The sequence below is a fragment of the Tachypleus tridentatus genome, chromosome 6 (genome assembly GCF_004210375.1).
Source record: "Tachypleus tridentatus isolate NWPU-2018 chromosome 6, ASM421037v1, whole genome shotgun sequence".
Lineage (NCBI taxonomy): Eukaryota > Metazoa > Arthropoda > Merostomata > Xiphosura > Limulidae > Tachypleus > Tachypleus tridentatus.
In genome coordinates, this window is record NC_134830.1 from 47208596 (window position 1) to 47231326 (window position 22731).

General features: G+C 30.3%; 1 protein-coding gene across 1 annotated transcript in view; it reads left to right on the plus strand.

The window, feature by feature from the left end:
* Positions 1–22731, plus strand: part of Dhc64C (dynein heavy chain, cytoplasmic) — a 119991-nt gene that overhangs the window by 28724 nt on the left and 68536 nt on the right. Inside the window, 25 exon segments of the mRNA XM_076504488.1 lie at positions 252–487; positions 805–877; positions 1388–1498; positions 3122–3241; positions 3927–4166; positions 4445–4568; positions 4852–4997; positions 5396–5506; positions 6569–6778; positions 7062–7208; positions 7877–8043; positions 9288–9461; positions 10582–10747; positions 10919–11104; positions 12017–12217; positions 12550–12659; positions 12661–12830; positions 13544–13644; positions 14806–14959; positions 16356–16590; positions 17559–17742; positions 18198–18410; positions 18964–19116; positions 21535–21620; positions 22358–22514. Of these exon segments, the coding sequence (XP_076360603.1) occupies positions 252–487; positions 805–877; positions 1388–1498; positions 3122–3241; positions 3927–4166; positions 4445–4568; positions 4852–4997; positions 5396–5506; positions 6569–6778; positions 7062–7208; positions 7877–8043; positions 9288–9461; positions 10582–10747; positions 10919–11104; positions 12017–12217; positions 12550–12659; positions 12661–12830; positions 13544–13644; positions 14806–14959; positions 16356–16590; positions 17559–17742; positions 18198–18410; positions 18964–19116; positions 21535–21620; positions 22358–22514 (3975 nt within the window).

Below are 22731 nucleotides of genomic sequence, written 5' to 3' on the forward strand. Positions count from 1 at the left end.
GGTATTTAGTTTTTACTTTGTGTGTATATTCAGTTTAGGAAATAAATATGGAAACAGTTAATAAATTTGGATATAAAATGCAAATAAACTGGATTGCTGCCTCTCAGTAATATAAAAATAAATTGTATACTTGCTGATTGGTTGCTGCCCAACTACATATGAAGGTACAGTCAATCATGCTGTTCCCAGCATTGATGTAGATATTGATTTGAAGGTAAAAACCTGCAAAATGTTTGTTTTCTTATCCGTAGGTTGGTTTAGAACGACAGACTTCCCAAACCTATCGCAACCTGCTGACCAAAATGCCAGATGGTGCTGCTATCTTAGAATCAGCCTATTCAGCAGTAGAAAACACTATCAAACAGATGCAGGAATATGTAGCTGAGTGGCTACGTTACCAAACATTGTGGGACTTGCAACCAGATATGCTCTACTCAAAGTTAGGTGAAGAAATTAACTGCTGGATGAACACTCTTGTGGAAATCAGGTGCTAGAGTTTGTTGTGTATTCATGAATTGGTAGTGAAAATATTAGTTATAATATCAGCAACTTTTAAATGAACTGTAAACTGTATGGTAAATAGACAATTAAAAAGATCAAATAAAAACTATTTATCAAAAAAGCTTAATAGGTTTTTGCTTCTATGTTAGTATTGAATACTGTTTATTTATATGAAATATATACTTCATGTTTGTAAGTTTTTACTAATTTAAGTCTCAAACTGCTATTTATTATGATGTTTTATACCAAAATTGTGCATGTTTTAGAAGGTTCATTAATTCAAATTTTGTAATGTTTATATAGAAAATCACGTACCACATTTGACACCACAGAAGTACGCAAAGAGATAGGACCAATCATAATTGACTATGCAAAGGTTTGTTTGTTTTTGTTGTAAATATCTTCACCTAAAGACAATGGTGTTCTTAACAGTTTGCTGTATTTTACTGAAAACTGTGGACTACAGTTTATTCTCATTAAAATTGTTTTGTAAGTATAAATTTTTAGTCCCAGCTTTTCAGTAGGAAATTGTTATAGAAAACTGCTTTTAGCAAAGTTAATATTCCCTTTGAGTATCTGTAAAAGAAAGATTTACTTGTATTATGATTAAGCTACCAAAATGTCTTACCTGTTTTAAAAAACACAAAAGCTATTGCACTGCAGTTGAAATAATTAACATCAGGTTAGATGCAAGCTCTGTATAAATCTAATATAGTTTGTCTGCTGTGGGGTTAAAAACTGTCACATTGTGTTTTAATATTGTAAATATTTTTAATGTAGTGAATCTGAACTCAGTAGTATAGAGGAATGCAAATAAAAGCAGTACCCTGTAATATGATGTCTGTAGAATACATAATGCATATATTTATATTCTTTACTACCCTAGGTACAAAGCAAAGTGTCTCTGAAGTATGACTCATGGCACAAAGAAGTTTTAGGAAAGTTTGGATCTCTTCTAGGAAATAATATGGCCCAGTTTCATGCCAACGTGTCTAAGGTAAACTTTATATGAGTTGTATGTATATAAAGTTTGTAAATGCTGATAAGTTTCATAGTTAATATTCATTGAGTAGCTTTGAATTAATTAATAGTTGAAAATGTAGGCTTAGGAGCTACACAAAGCAAAAAATTTTACCCTCTAATTAGTAACATATGCATTGCCAGCTGTTGCTTTAACTTGTTTTACAGTATCAAAAACACTGTTACACTAACATGCCATATGAAACCTATTTTTCTCGGTTCAGTAATGTATTAGGGTGGACATGAGCATCAAAGTCAGAAAAACTGTGCTACCACCACCTTTTTATATCTTTAGAACTTGCATGCTTAGCTCTGCAATTATTGGTACATTTCAAAGTAATTTAGGCTTATTACTCCTGTCTAAGTTATTTGATAATAGGTTTGACTAAGTTCAAATCAAAATGAAGCATTTTTTGAGGCATTGTCTTCATACATAATCTTTAATTGCATCATTATATGAAGTAATTATGTTTTGAAGTTTGTATGAGAATAACTCAATCTAGTTTACAAATAATAATAATAAAGTAATGATTGAAATAACAGAGGGTTTCTAATAGTGTGTGTACAACACTGGAAAATCTGAAAGTTTTGGTGGCTGTTCAGTTCTGCCTGGGGAAACACTATGAAGTGAAATGGTTAAGTTGATAATCAATAAGGCATTTTGAGATTTAAATTTACTTGGATTAAATATACTTCAGAACTATATATATCATTTTCCGATTTGAATCTACAGAAAAAGAAAACATTTTGACAGAAAATTAAGGGTTTTAGAATCTTTAGTTTGAATGTATACTGCCATTTCAATCGACACAATCACAATAGTTCTCCAAGTTTAGTGGTGTATTGATTTTGAAACCTAGAAAATTTTAAATATCTTCTAATGTAATAAGAGTATTCTTATTAAAATGACTTTGAAGTTAGTGGTGACTACCTTTCAGAGAAACATGTGCAGAAATATATTGATGACTATACTATTTACTTAAATACATGTATAAATGTGTTGATGACTGTATTATCTACTTGTGTGGCTTTAATATAGAGGACAACATTTTGAAAGTCTTGTGACTTCTGGTTTATTCCTCTTTCAGTTTATTTTCAATTGGACAAAACCACTAATTTTTGGGCATGTGTAATATATAATCTATGAACCAAGCTGAAACTTCATTGTTATAAAAAGTTTGAGTAGTATTTTAATTAGTGTCAGAATAAGTTAGCAGTTTAGAAAAAAGGTTTTTTACTGTTTTTTATTATTTATTTAACCTGACATTTTTAACAAGGTTTTTGTTGTATTTTACCCACCACAATGAACCATTATTTATACAGAATTTAAAGAATGTACACTACTGATGCTACAAGTCCTGTATAAATATATCTACTGTTGTGAGCAAAGGACAAGTTGAAAGATCCTGTGTATAATTTACACCATTATATGAATGCTAGTCTTGTTTGTTTAGTTTGTTCTTGTCCAGGGTTACTGATAAGGATTAAATCCCTTCCCAGATCAGTGTGTCAGACTTAGTCAAAAGTGGTGGATCAAATGTGAAATTGGATTTCATACTTATTATTAGTATTTTAAAGTTTGTTGTGTTTAAACTTTTAGTCCCGCAGTGAACTGGAGCAACAGTCTATTGATACTGCCACTACATCAGATGCTGTGTCCTTCATCACATATGTTCAGTCCTTGAAGAGAAAGATGAAAAGCTGGGAGCAACATGTTGAGGTAATACTGCACTAACAGTCATTAGCTTCCAAACTGTGCTTATACAGTTCGTTCAAAGAGTAAAACTGTATATTACTGGAGTGTAAAAATGGATTGTTTTTAAAATTTTTCTTGATTTGTTTTTAACTGGTTTCTTAAGATTTGGCTAAAGTTTAATTAGATGGTGTATATATATGATGCTCAGAAATGTACATAACAAAAGTTGCATCTTGCTGAATTGCCACCAATCACTTGAGCTGAGCAGTTAGTGGAATTTTCTAATTGATCAATTATCATACAACAATTAAGTAATTGATTACTCTCACTTGAAACTTAGGTAATTGGAATAATAAAAAGTAATGAGAAAGACTGATTTTAATTAATTGATTATTTTAATGACATTAACTGACTTAATTGTAATTCTTGTACATATATTCTACATGGCACTGGTTGATGTTCATAGGTAATCATTTGTATTAAGCAAATTGCCCAATGCTCTCTGTTACCAGAAGGAGTGTATTTATATATTAACAATGAACCTTCAGGCATGTATGTACTGATGTTATGTTTAATCTTTTAAATAGTTTTATAGCAATCACTATAATCAAATACATTGTGTTTGGTGTTTTAGTTGTTACTGAAGTCACTCTCATATCAAGGCTTTAAACATTGCTCCATTTACAAATATTTTTTGTATTACACTTAGCTCTACAAAGAAGGACAGAGAATCCTGGAAAGGCAGCGTTTCCAGTTCCCTAACTCCTGGCTGCATGTGGACAACATTGAAGGAGAGTGGTCTGCCTTCAACGAGATCATTCGACGCAAAGATGCATCCATCCAAACCCAAGTTGCTAGCCTGCAGATGAAAATTGTTGCTGAGGACAAATCTGTAGAGTCTCGTACTGGGGACTTATTGACAGACTGGGAGAAAAGTAAACCTATTGAGGTAAAAATAAGAAAATTAACTGAGTAATTTGCAACTTTTCTTAAAGGAAAGACTTGTGTCTGACCCTGAAATTTCAAGAATTTTTTCTTCCTCCAATTTACAGTATTTGAAGTAGATAAATATCAAATAAATAATATGCATAGTAACCAATAACCTAGTAAACAATATTGATAAAGATCCTGTTAAATATTATTCATAGCAGTGAAATTCTCATTAAACAATATTGATAAAGCTACTGTAAGTTCACTGTCCATAAACTCATGAAATGTCTAATCTAGGGCTCCTTGAAACCTAGTGAAGCTACAAGCCAACTTGCCATATATGAAACAAAGTTTAGTCGACTGAAGGAAGACAGAGACAACATTGTCAAAGCTAAGGAAGCATTGGAGCTACAAGAACCTGGTACACCTTAGTTTGTTTACTTAGAACATAGAACATTTGTTAATACTGCCATTTGTATTGATTGTATTTTGTTTAATAATTTACCAATATGTTATGTTTGTATTTAAGAAATATTTTTTTGTTCTATACATTAAATAAACCTTGCATGATTCAATTAATTATCAGTTTTGCTATAGGCTGGTTATATATAATGTTTTTGTGGTACTATTTCATTGAAAAATCTATAATGTGTTTGCAGGAGTAAAATGCAATAAGGTAGAAGGTATTTTCTTGTTATTAACAGGAGTTCAGACTTCAAGTGATGAAAGGTTGCAAGTAGCATTAGAAGAACTTCAGGATTTAAAAGGTGTTTGGTTAGAATTATCTAAGATTTGGGAACAGATAGATCAGATGAAGGAACAACCTTGGTTATCTGTTCAACCTCGAAAGGTGTGCTTCATAAAATTCAAGTTTAGTGAAATACAAAACTGTGAAATATTTTTGTTTACAATAGTCTATTGTATGCTAGTGCAAACAATTTAAACAGAAATGTATGTGGTACTAGTTATAAATTATTTGTTATTTCTTTTTAATGTGTGAATGTACCTGTTGCCTTGTACTTAATTTTTATTGTTCTTTCAGTGTTTAAGCAACAGTGGACATAAATGAGTTAAATCATCACCTAATTATATAAGTGGATTTGTTTGTGTATATAATTTAAAAAGGTTGATAGATATGATTGATACAGTTGCATTCACTTTATAAATGTTTTGTTTGTTGTAAAAATGACATTAAGAGGTTTCTTGTATAGTTTTATACAAAAGTTTTTTTTTTTTTTTTTTTTAAAGCTTCGACAACAATTGGATGGCTTGCTGGCTCAGTTGAAAGAACTTCCAGCACGTCTTCGTCAGTATGCATCATATGAGTTTGTGAAACGCCTTCTTCAAGGGTATACAAAGGTATAACAGTCATGTTAGTTAGTTTTCTCCTTAGTAGTTTGAAAAAGTGATAGCATAATTGGAACAATTACATCAAAATTTTACTGCCAGTGTGTATTTCATTTTCATATAAAGTAGAAATGGATGTACTGATCAGCTGTTGAGTTTTTATACACTACTGTATCTAACCTCCAAAAAATGTTAACAACATAAATTAAGCTCATTGGTTTGATGTAATGTAAAAATAAAACAGTAAGATTCATCTGTGGATACAAATAAGAAAACTGATATATATATATAATATTAATAAATAAAAACAAACCCAAATAAAAATACAAAATTACAAATGCCGTACAAATTAAATGTATCTTCAGGGTGCAGGATATTAATATGGGATATTAAAGGTGACATGGGTTTTGGAGGTAATTCCAATGCATGTCCTATTTCTGCAGTCACTTTTAAAACCTAGGACGTTTAATATTGCACATTGTAGTCTGTATTTGGGAATACTTTTAATTTATATGGCATTTTTTATTTTTTTGTTGGGCTTGTTTTGTTCATTAAAATGTCAACCACCACAGCTCTGGGTTTGTTATTTTAAGTCTTTTGTTTTTACCTTATTTAACTGTTGAAGTATTTTAAATATTACATTTATATATATTATGTTTTCCTTTTATAGGGGTTATTAAGTTAGGGTTAACTGTGTGTCAGATCATATTTGAGTTATTTTAGATCTCATTTAAACATAAAAAGTGGCATTACAAAGTTTCATCTACTGTCAGGTAATTGCTTTTCAGTGCAAGTTTCTAATTATGAAAATTTAGCGAAATGGAATAACATGAAACAATTATATTACTTATTTTTGATATTGATTAAAGTGCCAAAGTCAGCCATTTGACATATCAAAACTGAATATTGTTGTTTATAGAAAATGTAGTCTGATTGTTATATAAGTAATGTTAAATTTAGCTTAGTTAGAAACTTCCAGGCATTCTGATTAGTATTATTGAATTTTTGTTTTCATGACAGATTTATAATTATATTGTTTGAGGTTCAGCTATTACAAATGATTGTTTAATGTAGGTAAATATGTTAATTGTGGAGCTGAAATCAGATGCTCTAAAAGAACGCCACTGGAAACAACTGATGAAACAGCTGAGAGTCACCTGGGTGTTGTCAGACCTAACTCTGGGTCAAGTTTGGGATGTTGACCTGCAAAGAAATGAACCCATCATTAAAGACGTAATTCTGGTGGCTCAAGGAGAAATGGCTTTGGAGGAATTCTTAAAACAGGTGTGGTTAGATGTTTTACAATATGAACCCAAAATTACTTTATGTAGCTTGCAGAGTATATATTTAAAAGTTATTTTATTAATGACAAGTTAAACACTTATCAAAAGTTCTTATGAGTTTAAACCACTTAAATGTATTAAAATATTTAAGTGTTTTAAAGCTTATAAAAATGTAAGTTAGAAAATAAATTTTGTTATTGTGTAAAACATGAACCAAAATTTATATTAAAACCAATTATTTTCAAATACTTAGTAATATAAAAGTATTGGCTTTTCTTTCAAAGGTTCGTGAAGCATGGCAAAATTATGAACTTGATCTCGTGAACTACCAAAACAAATGCCGATTAATCAGAGGATGGGATGACCTGTTCAACAAAGTCAAGGAACACATCAATTCTGTTGCTGCTATGAAGTTGTCTCCTTATTATAAGGTACATACAGAAGAATTAGTTAGAATGATGAGACTTGCTTATGAAAGTTGTTTAATATTAATACAATGTGAACTTGTTGCTACATAAATGGGAAAAGTGCGTACATAGCAGTTAGAAAGTTGTGTTTAATACTCAGTGTTACCTTATTGTACTTGAGAGGGAAATGTACATACAGAGGAGTTAGTTTGTTAGAAATTGTTTAATATACAAATAATGTGATCCTATTACTACTTAGGTGGTAAGGAACAGTTAATTATTACCCTTTTATAATAGGGACAGGTGAACCACATTTGCAGTTGCTGTGGGTGCTTGAATGTTTGTAAAGGAATGCATACATATGAATGAAATGTCATCTGCCAACATTTTTTTTAATGTTATTCTTAGTGTTTTTGAATGGTGTAATTTTACTATTTTAAATAAATTGTTCCAAAATCATTATTCTTACTTTATTCATGCTGTTGGTACTTAATGCCATGTAGCATTATTATATGTGGCTTTAAGAGTGGTAATTCTGATATATTCTTTGTCTATTTTTCTGTTTGATTCATTGATAAAAATTATTTAAAACAATTTTTCTTTTATAAACAAAAGTTGACTTGTGTTAATAATGTATGAGGAGTTTAATAAATGAATAGTATACATTTTTTTAAATCTTGGCCTATTTACAGGAATTTGAAGAAGATGCTCTAGCTTGGGAAGACAAGCTAAACAGAATCAGTGCCCTGTTTGATGTTTGGATTGATGTACAGCGTAGGTGGGTCTACCTGGAAGGAATATTCACTGGAAGCGCTGATATCCAGACTCTTCTTCCTATGGAAACATCACGCTTCCAAAGGTAAGGTTTTCTTTTCACAACAATAAATTTTGCAAGGTACATAACAAGAGAGGGTATTGAGAATTAATCAGATCTGGTAGTGATATGGGAATAACAAAGAAGGCTGGAAAAAAAGTAAAATTGAGAACTGTACTGGGAAATAAAAAAAATTGAAATTAATTTCAAACTTAAAGGTTTCAAATGTTGTCATGTAAAATCAAATATCTTTGGAAATGAATGGTTAGCTCTAAATGATTTAAAAAAGAATAAAAACCTAATTAGAAAATTCAGGGTTAAATTTAAAGGATTTGTTGTGATTGGAAAAAAAAATGAATTAATAAGTTTGTGTTCCTTGTAATTTAATGTACTTAACCTCAGGAAATTGGAACAACCTTGTGGTCTGGTATTTGGATGTTTTAATGGAAACATATGTAGTATATAATCTAGACTCCATGAATGAAAGCCACTACTAAACATTAGCTTGCAAAATATAACAGATAAAACTCCATTCTTGACCTGCAGTAGTTTATATTTTTGATTAATATTTACAATGTTTATGCATGTGTATATAATGTGTGCACATGCATATACATGCATGCACACACATACTTCTCTCTTTTAACATTTATAGAGGTATAGGTTTATCCTTAATACATTAATTTTCATTTTTAATTTAACCCTCATTTTGTTTCACATGTTCAAACAATTAAGGTAGTTTCATGTTGATACAAAAGCATAACTTGGTACTTCATTAAACCTTTGTTTGTTTGTAATGATTTGTTTTAAATTATAATTGATAATTCAGACTTCAAACATTACCTTTGACTGTAATTAAGAAACATGGAAGCTGAAATGTTGAGTTTTATGATTTAAAAAAAAAAACATCTTTGTGTGGAGTGTTTAATTTTGATTATTCAACGGTGTAATTTTACTATTTTAAATAAATTGCTCCAAAATCATTATTCTTACTTTATTCATGCTGCTAGTACTTAATGCCATCTAGCATTATTATATGTGGCTTTAAGAGTGGTACAACTTACAAGTTCTAAAAACGAAGTTAGTTATTCACAATAGTTTAGTAGAACTTGACTCGATAAACCTCTGGTGGGCAGAGCTCAAGTGGCTCATTGTGTAGGTATGTGCTTCACAACAAAATAAACAAACTGTAAATCTGCTGTGTTGCAAGATGCATACTTCTGTGGCATTCTTTGATGCAAATGATTATTTATACTTTTAGTGCTAACTGGAGTATTTCTGTCTTGTAGTATTAGCTCAGAATTTCTGACACTCATGAAGAAGGTGGCAAAGTCACCACTCGTAATGGATGTGCTAAACATTCCTGGTGTCCAGAGGTCACTAGAGAGACTTGCAGACCTGCTTGGGAAGATACAGAAAGCTCTTGGAGAGTATCTGGAACGAGAACGTTCTTCCTTCCCAAGGTAAAGTGTTTTCAAGATACATACCAGAGAGAGAGAGCTCTTATGTTTATAACATACTTGTTTAATGAAGTATGGAGGAGTGATTCAATGTAAATATGAAGTTAACACTAGATCTTAGTGTGGTTGCTATTCTTCTGAATATTAAGCTTCTTTTTTTTGCTTCATTTTTAGAGTAGTTAAGTTTATTGAAGATGAATGGTCAATTTTTTGTTCTGTGAATTTCTCAAACAAAATGTTTTATGTGATTGTGCAAAACTCCAATGTCAACCACAGTTTAAAGTCAAAAAGTGAAAATGTTGGTTTTAAAGCAAATATATATTGCTAACCTGTGAAGTTGCACTTGTAGCATTTCAGAGATTAAATGTATGGTGACAGTTATGAGACTGATTGTGTAAGACCTTTGCTTATTCATTGCTTTCTACATATTTTAGTTTCAAGTGTTAAATTTTAAGCTACATTTACTTTTGACATATTCAGACTATTGTTTTTTTCAGATGTTATTTTTTTCCTCAGATGTAATTTCTGTGATGTGCCATGCTTGCTGATGTTTATAACTTATTAGTTTACTAGTGTGTCATTTATTATTTTCTGGTTTTATTTAATTAATGATATTTGTTTTGTATTATTGTTACTCATGATTTTTGGGATTTGCTTTGTTATTAATACTTTTTAGTTTTTTTCTCTTAATTGCATTTTGGCTGTATTTTTATTGGATTATAGTTTAATATTAACTCATCAAAATGTAATTAATTAGAATGTTACCAGTTCTCCTTTATTTTGTTACAATTCTAATTAACACATTATTTCACTATACTATAATTTTAATACTTTTCTTATTATATCTCAAAATACAGTTTGTTCAACAAATATAGTTATGTCAAGGATAGTTGTAAATGACTATTCTGCTAAACCTCTCCACCCTCAAGTGACTTAGCTTTAAAGCAAAAGACTTATAATGTTAAAAATTAGTTTGCAACACCCATGAGGTATATGTCACAGAGAGAACATTGTGTCTGTGCTTAATGACAAACAAACTATTCTGCTTTACTATTTGCTGTCATTTTTCTTTAAATATTTTGGGCATTTACCTGATACTTACAAGCTTTGGGGCTGTTTTCAGGTTCTATTTTGTGGGAGATGAAGACTTGCTTGAAATTATTGGTAACAGTAAGAATATTCCACGGCTTCAGAAGCACTTCAAGAAAATGTTTGCAGGAGTTGCCAACATTTTACTAAATGAAGACAACACAGTGGTGACTGGCATTGCATCCAAAGAGGGAGAAGAGGTAAGGGTTAAATTAAATTATATAGACATCATTTCTCTGTTAAAGATCTGGTGAATGTGGGATGTTTTTGTGAAGAAAATGTTTCTTTTAAAATTTTATTTTAAGAATAGTGTTGCATTATATACTATCAACCTCATTTAAGGTTAATATTAATGTGTGTGTGTTTTGTAGGTTAAATATTTGACTCCAGTGTCTATTGCTGAACATCCAAAGATCAATGAATGGTTGTCATTAGTTGAGAAGGAAATGAGAATGACACTGGCTAAGCTCTTAGCTTCTGCTGTCTCGGATATTGTTCCATTTAAGCAAGGAACATTTAAACAAGAAGATTACATGAGTTGGCTGGACAAATATCAGGTTTGTTTTGATTTATACAGTCATTGGGAAATAATTTATTGTTCTTTAGTTTAATACATACTCCCTAGGTCATATTTTTGGAATTTTGCTTTGGCTCAGCTTCATTTTCTATATTGATTAATAATTTGTTTTTGCCAAATTTACGGTTATTAAGTATAAATAGTTTTTGCTCATTTTTTTTAAAAATGAGTGACGTGGATCTTTATGAAAGTCCATTTGCTTCCAGAACCATGTCACTCACATTGTTTTTGTTCTAACAAGAAGTATGTTTTATTTTTGTAATAGATAACTCAATTAAGAAATAAAAACAAATATTTATATATTTTTTGAGAAGGACTTGAATTCAAATGTATATAATCACATTTTGTATTATAATACTTGTGTATACAAATAAGTTTTTCTGCATAAACATTATTTTAAAACCACAACCAAAATTTAATAAGCTTTATGAACCAAACTTAAATAGTCACTTACAAATTTAAAGTACCATGTATCACATTTGTGTAACATGAATTTAATTTCATATTGTTCATCACTTGTATGTGTGTGATGCAGCACATTACTGTAAAATGACATCACTCATTTATGAGCAATGCAGGAGCAAAGGTATTAAAACAGTTGTAAGTTGTCTTTAATAGTTGTTATTGTTACAGACTGATACTTATCCAGGCTTTTATGAATACTTTAGATTTTTTTTTTCTAATTCCTTAATTTATTACACTACTGTAATAAATCAATGGTTCATGCTTGCTCTTTGGTTTCACAAGCAGGATAATAGAATCTGCTTTGAAAAACATAAATATACATTTGTACCAGTTATGAAAATTGTTTTTTTTAGTATTAATTATTTTTAAATACATTTTTTTAGACTTGTAGATCACTTTATGAAAAATAAAACATTCTTGCTTGCAGACACAGACTGTTGTATTGGCAGCACAGATTTCATGGTCAGAAGATGTTGAAAATTGTCTTCAAACCATAGCCAACAACAATGAAAACAACTTGAAGCCCCTGGAGGATGTACTTCAGGCTGTGGAATCAACATTAAACATCTTAGCCGACTCTGTACTCCAGGAACAGCCTCCAGTTCGCAGGAAGAAACTGGAACATTTGGTAAATTCTTGTTCCAGGAATGCATGTTTTATGGAATGAAATTTTAACTTGTGGATAACCATGAACATTATCTTAACTTGAAAGTTTACACTTTACATTTTGATACATGTATACATAATGTGTATGCATGGTGGTTTATTACTAAAATTGCATTACATGGAAATAAATTTTCTGTTTATTATACAGTACAATATTATCTTATTTTTTAATGGATTTGCTTTAGTAGCATTTTATAGTTTTTGAGTTGTTGGAATTTGAATTTCCATTTAATAAAAAAAGCAATATTATTCAAGTTACTGTTATTAAGTTATTGGTGTTTCTGGGTTTTTTAGATAACTGAATTTGTTCACAAAAGAGATGTGACCAGGTCTCTCATAAAGAAAAAAGTGATTAGTCCTAAGTCCTTTGAGTGGCTCAGTCAAATGCGTTTCTATTTTGACCCGGCAACCAGATGTGCTTCAGCAGTTGTCGATTCATATGGCTAATGCTAAATTCAACTATGGTTTTGAGTATCTTGGAGTACAGGAGAAACTTGTGCAAACCCCACTCACGGATCGTTGTTATTTGACCATGACCCAGGCTCTGGAATCTCGATTGGGTGGTTCTCCATTTGGTAAGAGCACTATGGTTTAATCATTGTTATTGAACCATGAAACAGTTTGCGAAACACGCAAACATTCTTCCTCTATCTCTTCCCTTTTATCTCTCACACATGTGTGCATAATTGTTTTTTTAAATAATGAAATCTATAAAATATACTTGAAAATGGCAACATTTGTGGTTTCATTTATGTGAAATGATACACTTAGAATAAGAATCTATATCATTTAGAACTATAAACCCATTGAATGAGAAAGATGTTTCATGATGTGCTATTTGGAATTTGTGATGACTAACATTTTATTAAAATTTTGGTTTAACTTTTGAAAAACTGATGGACCATAGTATAGTTAGCTGCCTGACATAGAATCCTTATATTACAGTATTTAATAAAAAGAAAAGTATTTGGGATAAATGTCTTTAACAGAAACTAATGAAGTAGAAAAGGGGTAATGATATGAGAGGTGGTGAGGGGGGGGGAGAATGTGAATGTGTTAATATACAAAAAGAATTTAATTTCCCACAAGTGTTGTAGTAGCCAAAGATTATGTGAAGACTAGTGTAAACCTAAATAATTCAGGTTGGAGAAATTGTCTTATTAAAAATATTCTGCATGGTTTCTTGATCTCTGAACATCTACAAACTTTCATAACAATTCTTCTAAATATTTTTTTATTATGCTTTTTGTTACAATTAATATAAGCATAAAATGTATCATACCACTAGGCCCTGCTGGTACAGGGAAAACAGAATCTGTGAAAGCATTAGGACACCAACTAGGAAGATTTGTTCTTGTGTTCAACTGTGATGAGACATTTGACTTCCAGGTATGTTATATTTCTGTTCTTTCTCAATCAAAAATAAGAAAAGATAAGCAAAATAAATGTTAATAATGAACCAAAAATTACTGGATTAATGAAATTTACTGTAATGTTATAATTTAGATATACTAGCGAGTTTTAAGTTGTTTGCTTTTTGAAATGTACCTTTATCTAACTTGTGATTTTATCATTTGATTTACTGAAGGGAGGCTAGCCAATGTAACAGCCTGTGTATATCATGTCATGCTTAAATTCTCAAAAAAAAGTCGTCCTGAAAGCCAAGATGCATTTATCTAGATAGAATAGTTCAACTTTGTCTACCCATTATGATTGTAGTGAATTGGGTACAAGGAAGCCATTACACTTGATAAGTGTAGTGAGTGTTGGTATAATAAGTCTAAAGTAAAGGTGGTATCACCTAGCCTAGAGCTAAGTGCATAAAATTTATCAAGTAAAAATATTGATTAAATATTAAACTTAATTTTTTTTCTGTATTAAGCTATTTTCTATTATATTACCAATGTTTTAAATAAAAAACAAAACAAAAAACGTTTAATCAACAGGAACTCTAAGTTAAGAAATCAACATTTTCTTCCAATTTTATTATCCATACATTTTATTTTATACTTTCAGTTCATAGACTAATAACAATATTAGATTAAATTTTTGTTGATTAACATGGCATAAAATTCATTGTTGGAATGTTATGTTACCAAAACACACTGCCTTTATCTATTAGAAGTCGTTAATCTAATTTAAGAATAATTATTCTATAAATATTCCACAAATTCATTCCGTGAATGATGTTAATTTTGATTGGCTCGTAATAGAATTTACTTACATGACTACACTTTTTTTTACTTGTTGGTCAAACTTGATTTCATAAAAATTTAAGTTGTTTATAGAATGTGAGATTAGGTATACTATGAGGTAGAGGTGATAGTATTTGTTCCATCATTTTTGATGGGCTTTATTATACACAAGCATTTGTATAAGATTTCTCTCTTATATAGCAGGTTTAATCAGGTAACCACTAGGGTAAGAATGAAATTGTTTTTTTATAGGTGTTGAATGTGCAGTAGGTGCAATACATGTATTGTGATAAGTTTTTTTATAGGTTTATTAATCTAAGCAGTTATTTTGCAAACATTTTTTTTTGTTTTGTAGGCCATGGGACGAATCTTTGTTGGGTTATGCCAAGTTGGTGCTTGGGGTTGTTTTGACGAGTTCAACAGGTTGGAAGAAAGAATGTTGTCTGCTGTCTCTCAGCAGGTACAGATGATACAGGAAACTTTGAGAAACCAGCAGAATAGCAAAGAAGGTATGAACCATTGTAAGCTATGAAGATTTGTGATATAAAACTTTCATTTTGTTTACTTCAAAATTTCGTACAATATTAAAGTTGTGGTCTTCAAGACAGAAAACTTATTTTGATGTTTAACATACTAAAGCTCTGAATTAATAATGTTATCACCACAAAATTTTACATGTTTCATTAAACATTACAAGCCAATTTGACTTGTAATTATATACTGATGTATAGTGTTTAAAATGCTAATACAGCATATTAACACATTGGTAATAAATGTTTGAAAAACAAAAATTAATACAGTATTTATAATGAATATTTGTTGGGATTTCTAAAGTCTTTAAAAAGTCCCCTCATTGTGGATTCCTGTATGTGGTGAGGAGACCTCTCTGGGAAGGTTCTGTTCTTTCAGTTTACCTCCTCCGGGATCTAAACATCCACCTACGTGTTTGCCATGGATGTTGCCCCGTGAAGGGGAGGAGAGGATCCTGGTGGTTGAGGAGTCAAACCCCAGCACACCACTTTGGCCTTGAATTTCTATAGATGGGAGGGGGGGGGTAACAAAAATAACTACATTCTCATACTAGTGTTATTGACACATTGGTTATAAATGTTTACATTCTCATACTAGTGTTATTGACACATTGGTTATAAATGTTTACATTCTCATACTAGTGTTATTGACACATTGGTTATAAATGTTTAATAAATTTGAATGTGATTCTGTACCATGACTGTGTTTAAAAAAAATGAGTAATTTGTAAAATAACCTCTTATTGAAATGTGAACAAATGAAGTGACTCTTTACAGAGCAACTGAAAAATCTCAGTTTGTTCTGTTTCATAGGTGGTATTATTCATTTCCTGTTGATGTTTATATTTCATGATAGAGCATTCCAAGTATTTCAGTACATGTAACTTTAATATAGCTTTGAACCATAGTGTATATTACTTCATGCATTCTCCATTTTGAAACATTTTAATAAAACTACTTATTAATGTAGAAGTGCTAAAATATCTCTATAAATGCGATTAATTTATAAAATGCTGCACTTGTTTTATTTGTTGTAAAACTGGAATTGTGGTTACTCTGATGGTGTTCATACAAATAGAATTTAAAGCTTTGAGTGAAGTTGTTTTTAATTAGGTTTAAACCATTTTATAGGTGTTCTAGTACTCACAATGACTGGTTAATATTTAGTATGCTTGTACTTACTAGCATAATGATTGATTAATGTTTGGTATGTGTGTACTTGCTAACAGCATGATGGATTAATGTTTGGTGCATGTGTGCAAACTAAGTGTGAAAGGTTTGTAAAAATCTTTTGAAATGTTTTTAAATTCTTCTGTTGTTTTTTTTGTTTTGATGTGAAGAGAAACTTTGGATATGTTGTATTTATTTTATACAGGTTTGACAGTGGAACTTATTGGAAAACAAGTTCGAGTGAACTCTGACATGGCTATCTTCATAACTATGAACCCTGGATATGCTGGTCGGTCAAATCTTCCAGATAATCTCAAGAAACTGTTCCGTTCACTAGCCATGACAAAGCCTGATCGTCAGTTGATTGCCCAAGTGATGTTGTATTCTCAAGGTTTTCGTTCAGCAGAGAAGCTGGCTAGCAAGATTGTGCCATTTTTCAGGTGATTTATGTTTATAGATGGACTAACCTCTGAGTGAAGGTAGCAGGTACTAGTAATACACACGTGTGTGTGTGTGTGTGTGTGTGTGTATATATATATATGTATACATTTTATATATATATATATAACTGTGAAGAACTTGAAGGGAACTGATTATTGTAATCTTTCAACTACATAATATTATCAGCTGTAAGTAGATAATAATGAATAAATCAATATGTAATTTATAAATTATCTTGATGGGGTTAATTTTAAGAGTTTTATAAAATAAACCATATATTATTTCATAGTTTACAAAAGAAGTTAGCTACATGAAATTTATTTATCAAAATTAGTATAGAAAAGTCTTGACAAATTAAGGCATACATGGTATTTATAAGCTGGCTAATAATTGTAATAACTGGGCCTCATTTATTACTTTTTAGATACTTTTGGGCTTGAAATGTATCTTCCTGTGTGAACTCTATGCCTTATTAAATGAAATATTAGCATTGCTGTGTGTATCTGTCTGAACCATTAATGCTTAGGATCACAACAATTCTTATTATATCCTTCTGTGATATAGTAAAATAAAATCAATACATCTTTATCTGGATCCTTCTAGGTCTTAAGGAGGACCATAGCTTTAGTGTCTGGGTTTATCTGAGCCTTGTTAAAGTTGTATCATTATTTTGGTGATCTTTTTGGATATTAAGTAGGATTGTATCATTATGCTAAATATTTCTGAACTTCAATTAGAATGATAGAATTACACTAGTATTACACTATAGAATTATCCTATTCTGATCCTAGCCTAAGGGAGAATCATGTCAAACAGAGTATAGTATTGGTAGCTTTTCTTAAGTGATGTAAACATAAATATTTTACTTGATTCTTAAATGCTAATTAATTAATGGCCACCCAAACTTGTTTTTTACCTGTATTCTAATAGTCGTGTTGCTGTCCTTAACTGTAGTTTGGTGTTACAGACTTTGTGATGAACAGTTGTCAGACCAGTCACATTATGACTTTGGCTTGAGAGCTCTGAAGTATGTTCTAGTAAGTGCTGGAAACATAAAAAGAGACCGTATCCAAAGAGTAATTGATGACTTGAAAGAGAGAAGAGAAGAAGTTGATGAGGGAACTATTGCAGAAGGTCTTCCAGAGCAAGATGTAAGTATCAGAAAAAACAAGAATAAAACCAAAGTAAGTTTCTAATAATAAATAAATTATAATCCAGAGGAAAAACCTTTTCAAATATAAAATGGTGTCGTCATTAAATAATTTGCATCACACTAGGTTAATTGTTTTGTTTTTTGTGAAAAGGTACAAATTGTAATTTTTGGACATCACTGTTGTATGTTTTAAACTGCTTTCTGATGTTATTAGTGACTTCTTTGCTGTTCAGAAAATATTTGTTCTAAAATAGAACAAACATTGGCTGAAAATCGAAGTGCACTTAGTTGTGTAATGTTACTAACTGTATTTAGTTGTTTTGGCTTTGTGCTTATTTATTTAAATTCTGTTTTTATATGCTGAAGAAAGTAGTATTGATAAAAAAACAAAACAAAAAATCAACAACTTTATTTTACCCCATCTTCATCTTATTTCTGTTTGCTTGTTTTAAGATTTTGATCCAGAGCGTGTGCGAGACCATGGTTCCAAAATTGGTAGCAGAAGATATTCCACTACTGTTTTCTTTGTTGTCTGATGTGTTTCCTGGCATAGAGTATACTAGGGCTGAGATGAAAGGTCTGAGGGAGAAGATTATCCAAGTGTCACAGGAGATGTATTTGGCATGTGGTGAAGGAGAAGAACAAGGAGGTTCTTGGATGGAAAAGGTTGGTGATTTTCATAAGTTTGTGAAAAAATTTATATACACTTAAACATGTAATGTAGTCATTAAATAAAAAAGAAACAAGTTGTTGTCTGTATTGGAATTTTAGACTCGTCACTAATTTTTGGATGACATTTTACATGTTTTGGTGTTTTGTCCTTGGTAAAATCTCACTGATCACTTAAAAATAGGATAATAAACTAAATTTAGTTTGAAGATTTTTTTCATCAACAAATCCTGTGGATTGTTTAGTTTATAAATATATTTTGGTAATTTCAATTTATTTCCCATGTTTTGCCATCAGTGTTTTTAATAATAGCTAGAAAATATTCCCAAAAGAAAATTTTTATTTTCCACTTATTTTTTGATTTTCTTCAAAATTTGTAGAACTAGAAAACTGATAGATATATGAGAATAAGTGAAGCTTTTGATTACTGGCATATAATATATTCAATATGGTTGTTAAGAGTTCTGTTTTTATCATAGCAGCAACAATGTGTTAATAACTCCTTTTTCATCACTTAACACCAAAACAAGTGATCATTTTATGTTTGCAGGTTCTTCAGCTGTTTCGTATCTCCCAACTAAACCATGGTTTAATGATGGTTGGACCTAGTGGTAGTGGGAAAACAATGGCATGGAAAGTGCTTTTGAAAGCGCTAGAGAGATATGAAGGTGTTGAAGGTGTTGCTCATGTGATTGATCCAAAGGTAGTATCATGTTATTGTATATTCTTCAATTTAAATAAACCAATAATTCTAACTACTTGAAGTTTTTTTCTCTTGGAAATATTTTAAAATTTATAATTGTTTTTTTTAACATTTATTTGGTATACTTTACAAAGATAAATTAAAAATGATCAAATGTGTATTTCTTCACATCCATGGAGTAAACATGTTCAAGAAATTGTCATAAAATAATAAGTCTAATACTATTATGTTCTTTATTCAGCCCATTAAGGTTTTTCTCATAAGATAAGTGTAGAATAGTATATTAACCACACTATTTCTGCATTATTGATTGCCAGCAACATGTTTTTTGCCCCAAACCAAGCTTGTCCAATTGAATAGGATACAAGAAATGTATTGGTCAGAATGCTATTTAGAGAAGCAATTTTTTTAAAATTGCAAATGTTATGGTCTGAAACTATTATATTTTCAGAATACAATTCTCAAGGTTTTGTTTTTCCTTCATTTTGTTAGGAGGCTCTATTACACCTATTATGACCTCACAGCATGAAATTGTAACTACTGATGTTGCTCTCTTTAAAATACATACAGCAAAGATTAAATACTATTAGATGAAGTAAATTGTAAACTATTTAAGATAATGTAGAATGAGTAAAGTGACAAGTCTTTTCTTGTGCAGAGAAGAACAACAGAATATGCAAGCTAAGAAGGCTTGAGAATAAACCCCATGATGATTACTGTGTAACACAAATTTTGTTTCTGGATAGTATGTTTTCTCAATTGCTTATGTTGTAAAAGCACAGAAAATGACCATTATTCCCTTCAAACTTTGCTTTTGTGACCTGGATAATGAAATTTAAAATCTTATTTTGTATGTAAAAACAGGTAAGTTTGCACATTTTCATTTACATAAGGTCTGAATAAAACAACATATGAATCAAGATTTACATATTTATACCAAAGTTATACAAAAATGAACAAAAATGTTTAGAAGTGAGTAGTGTTTTTGAGATTTGCAACTGTAATGTAATTCACTTTTACATATTAGGCCTTAGATGTAGTGTCCCATGATGCTTTCATTGTACTCTCCCAGGTCACAAAAACAAAGTTTGAAGAGAGAAATAGATTTTTTCCATTTACTTTAGACATAAGTAATTGAGAAATAACCCAGGAACAAGAAAAAGTATAAATTTTGTTATGTACTGCCATTTGTAGGCTCTTTACAGATTATTCCTAAAAATGGTTCTGTTTTGAAGTAAATTAAATACTATTAAGATTATATAAATATTGAAGATAAATATAGGAGATTATAATTTGTTCAAAAGAAATTATTTTATATTCATGAACTGATTTCGACCAATAATATTCCTGTACCATGATGACAGGTCAGTTTTTGCCATCATTTTTTACAGTTTGTATTCAAAAGTTGAGACTTCTGCTGTCACCAAAATAAAGTATCTAAATAAATGTCTGCATGTAAATCAATTTGAAAGTGATTGGATATATAAAATGGACCTTTCTTATCAACATCAAAAAAAGTTTTAGGATACAAGTCCAAATGAAGTACTTGTAATTTGAACTTATAACAAAATTTTGCAAAGTTCACTCATGAAAAATAATACAAATACAAAATCACATTATGTGAATTTTTTCAACCTAAAACTATATAATATTTTGTATTTGACCCTACATTTCACTATTTGCTAAGAATTTCCACTATGAAAATAAAAATATTGAGGTTAACCATTGACAGTCCCTGGTTTGATAAGGATTCAAGTGTTTTACAAATATCCTTAACACCTCCCTGCTACTTGATACTATTTAAACTATAATAATATGGTATTCTTGTAATATGATGATGATGTCACATAATCCAAAGATTTTACCAACTTAGTGGTTTGTATTCCCAACATTTTCACTACTAGTAGACAAGTTCTAAGTAGTTCAGAAAAAGTCAAAAGGCATGTAACGTTAAAAGAAGTGTTTTGACGTCCAATACAGGCACAGCATAAATTGCCTATTAAATAGATCTGTGCACAATAACAAACAGTGTCTGAGATAGATATAATTTGTATTGAGTTTTTAATATAATACTGTATGGTTTAAATACTTGATTGAAATGAATAATTTTGCAAGGTTAATTCATCTCATTGGTAAATGAATAAAGTGTATATACTTGCATCCATTTTATGATTGAAGTGTTGATAAAGAAATGTATTAACCAAATTTGAGTACAAAATGTGTAAAAGTTTTTTTTCTCCTGTTTGTAGGATTGTGAAAGAATAAACTTCTGTATAGACATTTTCCTATTTGTATTACTAACCTAAGGGAAAAAAATATAATTAATTCTGATTTTTCATTGTAATTGTTATAATCTTAAGATATTTCAGAATATTTTAGTAATAAGAATTGTTTTTTGTATGTATATATATTTTATAGGCCATATCCAAAGAAGCTTTGTATGGAACACTGGATCCAAACACACGTGAATGGACAGATGGTCTTTTCACCCACATATTGAGAAAGTATGTACAATAATCTTATGTCACAGCAAATAACATTGATAAGGTTTTTGACAGTAGCTGATTGGTAGCTATATTTTAATTTTTTCTTTTGTTTCCCTTTTCATTTATAAAGTTGTATTTTATATTAAACAATTATTATTTATGTACTTTTTATACCAATTTCTCTCTCTCTGCTTCACAGCCACTAGTGGCTTAGTGGTATGTCTCTATACTTTGTGCCAAAAATTGTTTCAATACCTGTGATGGGCACAGTGTTGATGGCCTTTGTGTAATTTGCATTTAACTACAATTTCTGCCTCATCTTGTTTTAAAGTTGAATTTATGTTTCAAATGAATGTTGCAAATGGGAATGAAAGTCTTAGCAAATGATAACATACATTTGTAGAGCAGATTTAATAATAATAATAATAAAAGTATATGGCCTACTTCTGTTAAAATTTTAATATTTACAGTTGCACAAAATTATTGAATGTAGTGGATTGTTTCTGTAATATATAATACTAACAGTGGATTCTTGAAAACTTAAACACAAACTCTGTAGTGCATATACTCTGACAGATTTTAACCCCTACATGAACAAAGACAAAACAGATGATAATTTTAGTTCTTTGGATGGTGGTAGAAAAGCTCTTTGTGTAATATTTTCCTAGCTGAATCTGACTGTTGATAGCAACTAATTTCACCCAAGTTGCAAATTCAGTCTTCAAAAAAAAGTTTAATTTGCATTTTAAACACAGGATAATAGACAATGTACGAGGGGAAATCAACAAACGTCAGTGGATCATCTTTGATGGGGATGTTGATCCAGAGTGGGTAGAGAATTTAAACAGCGTGTTAGATGACAACAAGCTTTTGACCTTGCCAAACGGAGAGCGCCTCAGCATTCCACCAAATGTATGCTTATTGTTTCATGATAAAACTGAATGATAAATACTTAATTTGTGTTGTAGAAGTGAATTTAACAAACAAATATTGAAAGTTTTTATTGCACATGGAAAAGAATTGTGTTTGGGCAAGTATTTCTTTCTTGTTTGATGTATTTCAAGTAAAAGTAAAAAAACAAAGGTATTGAATTTCAATACTGTTTACCTGGATTATTGAATGATTTTTA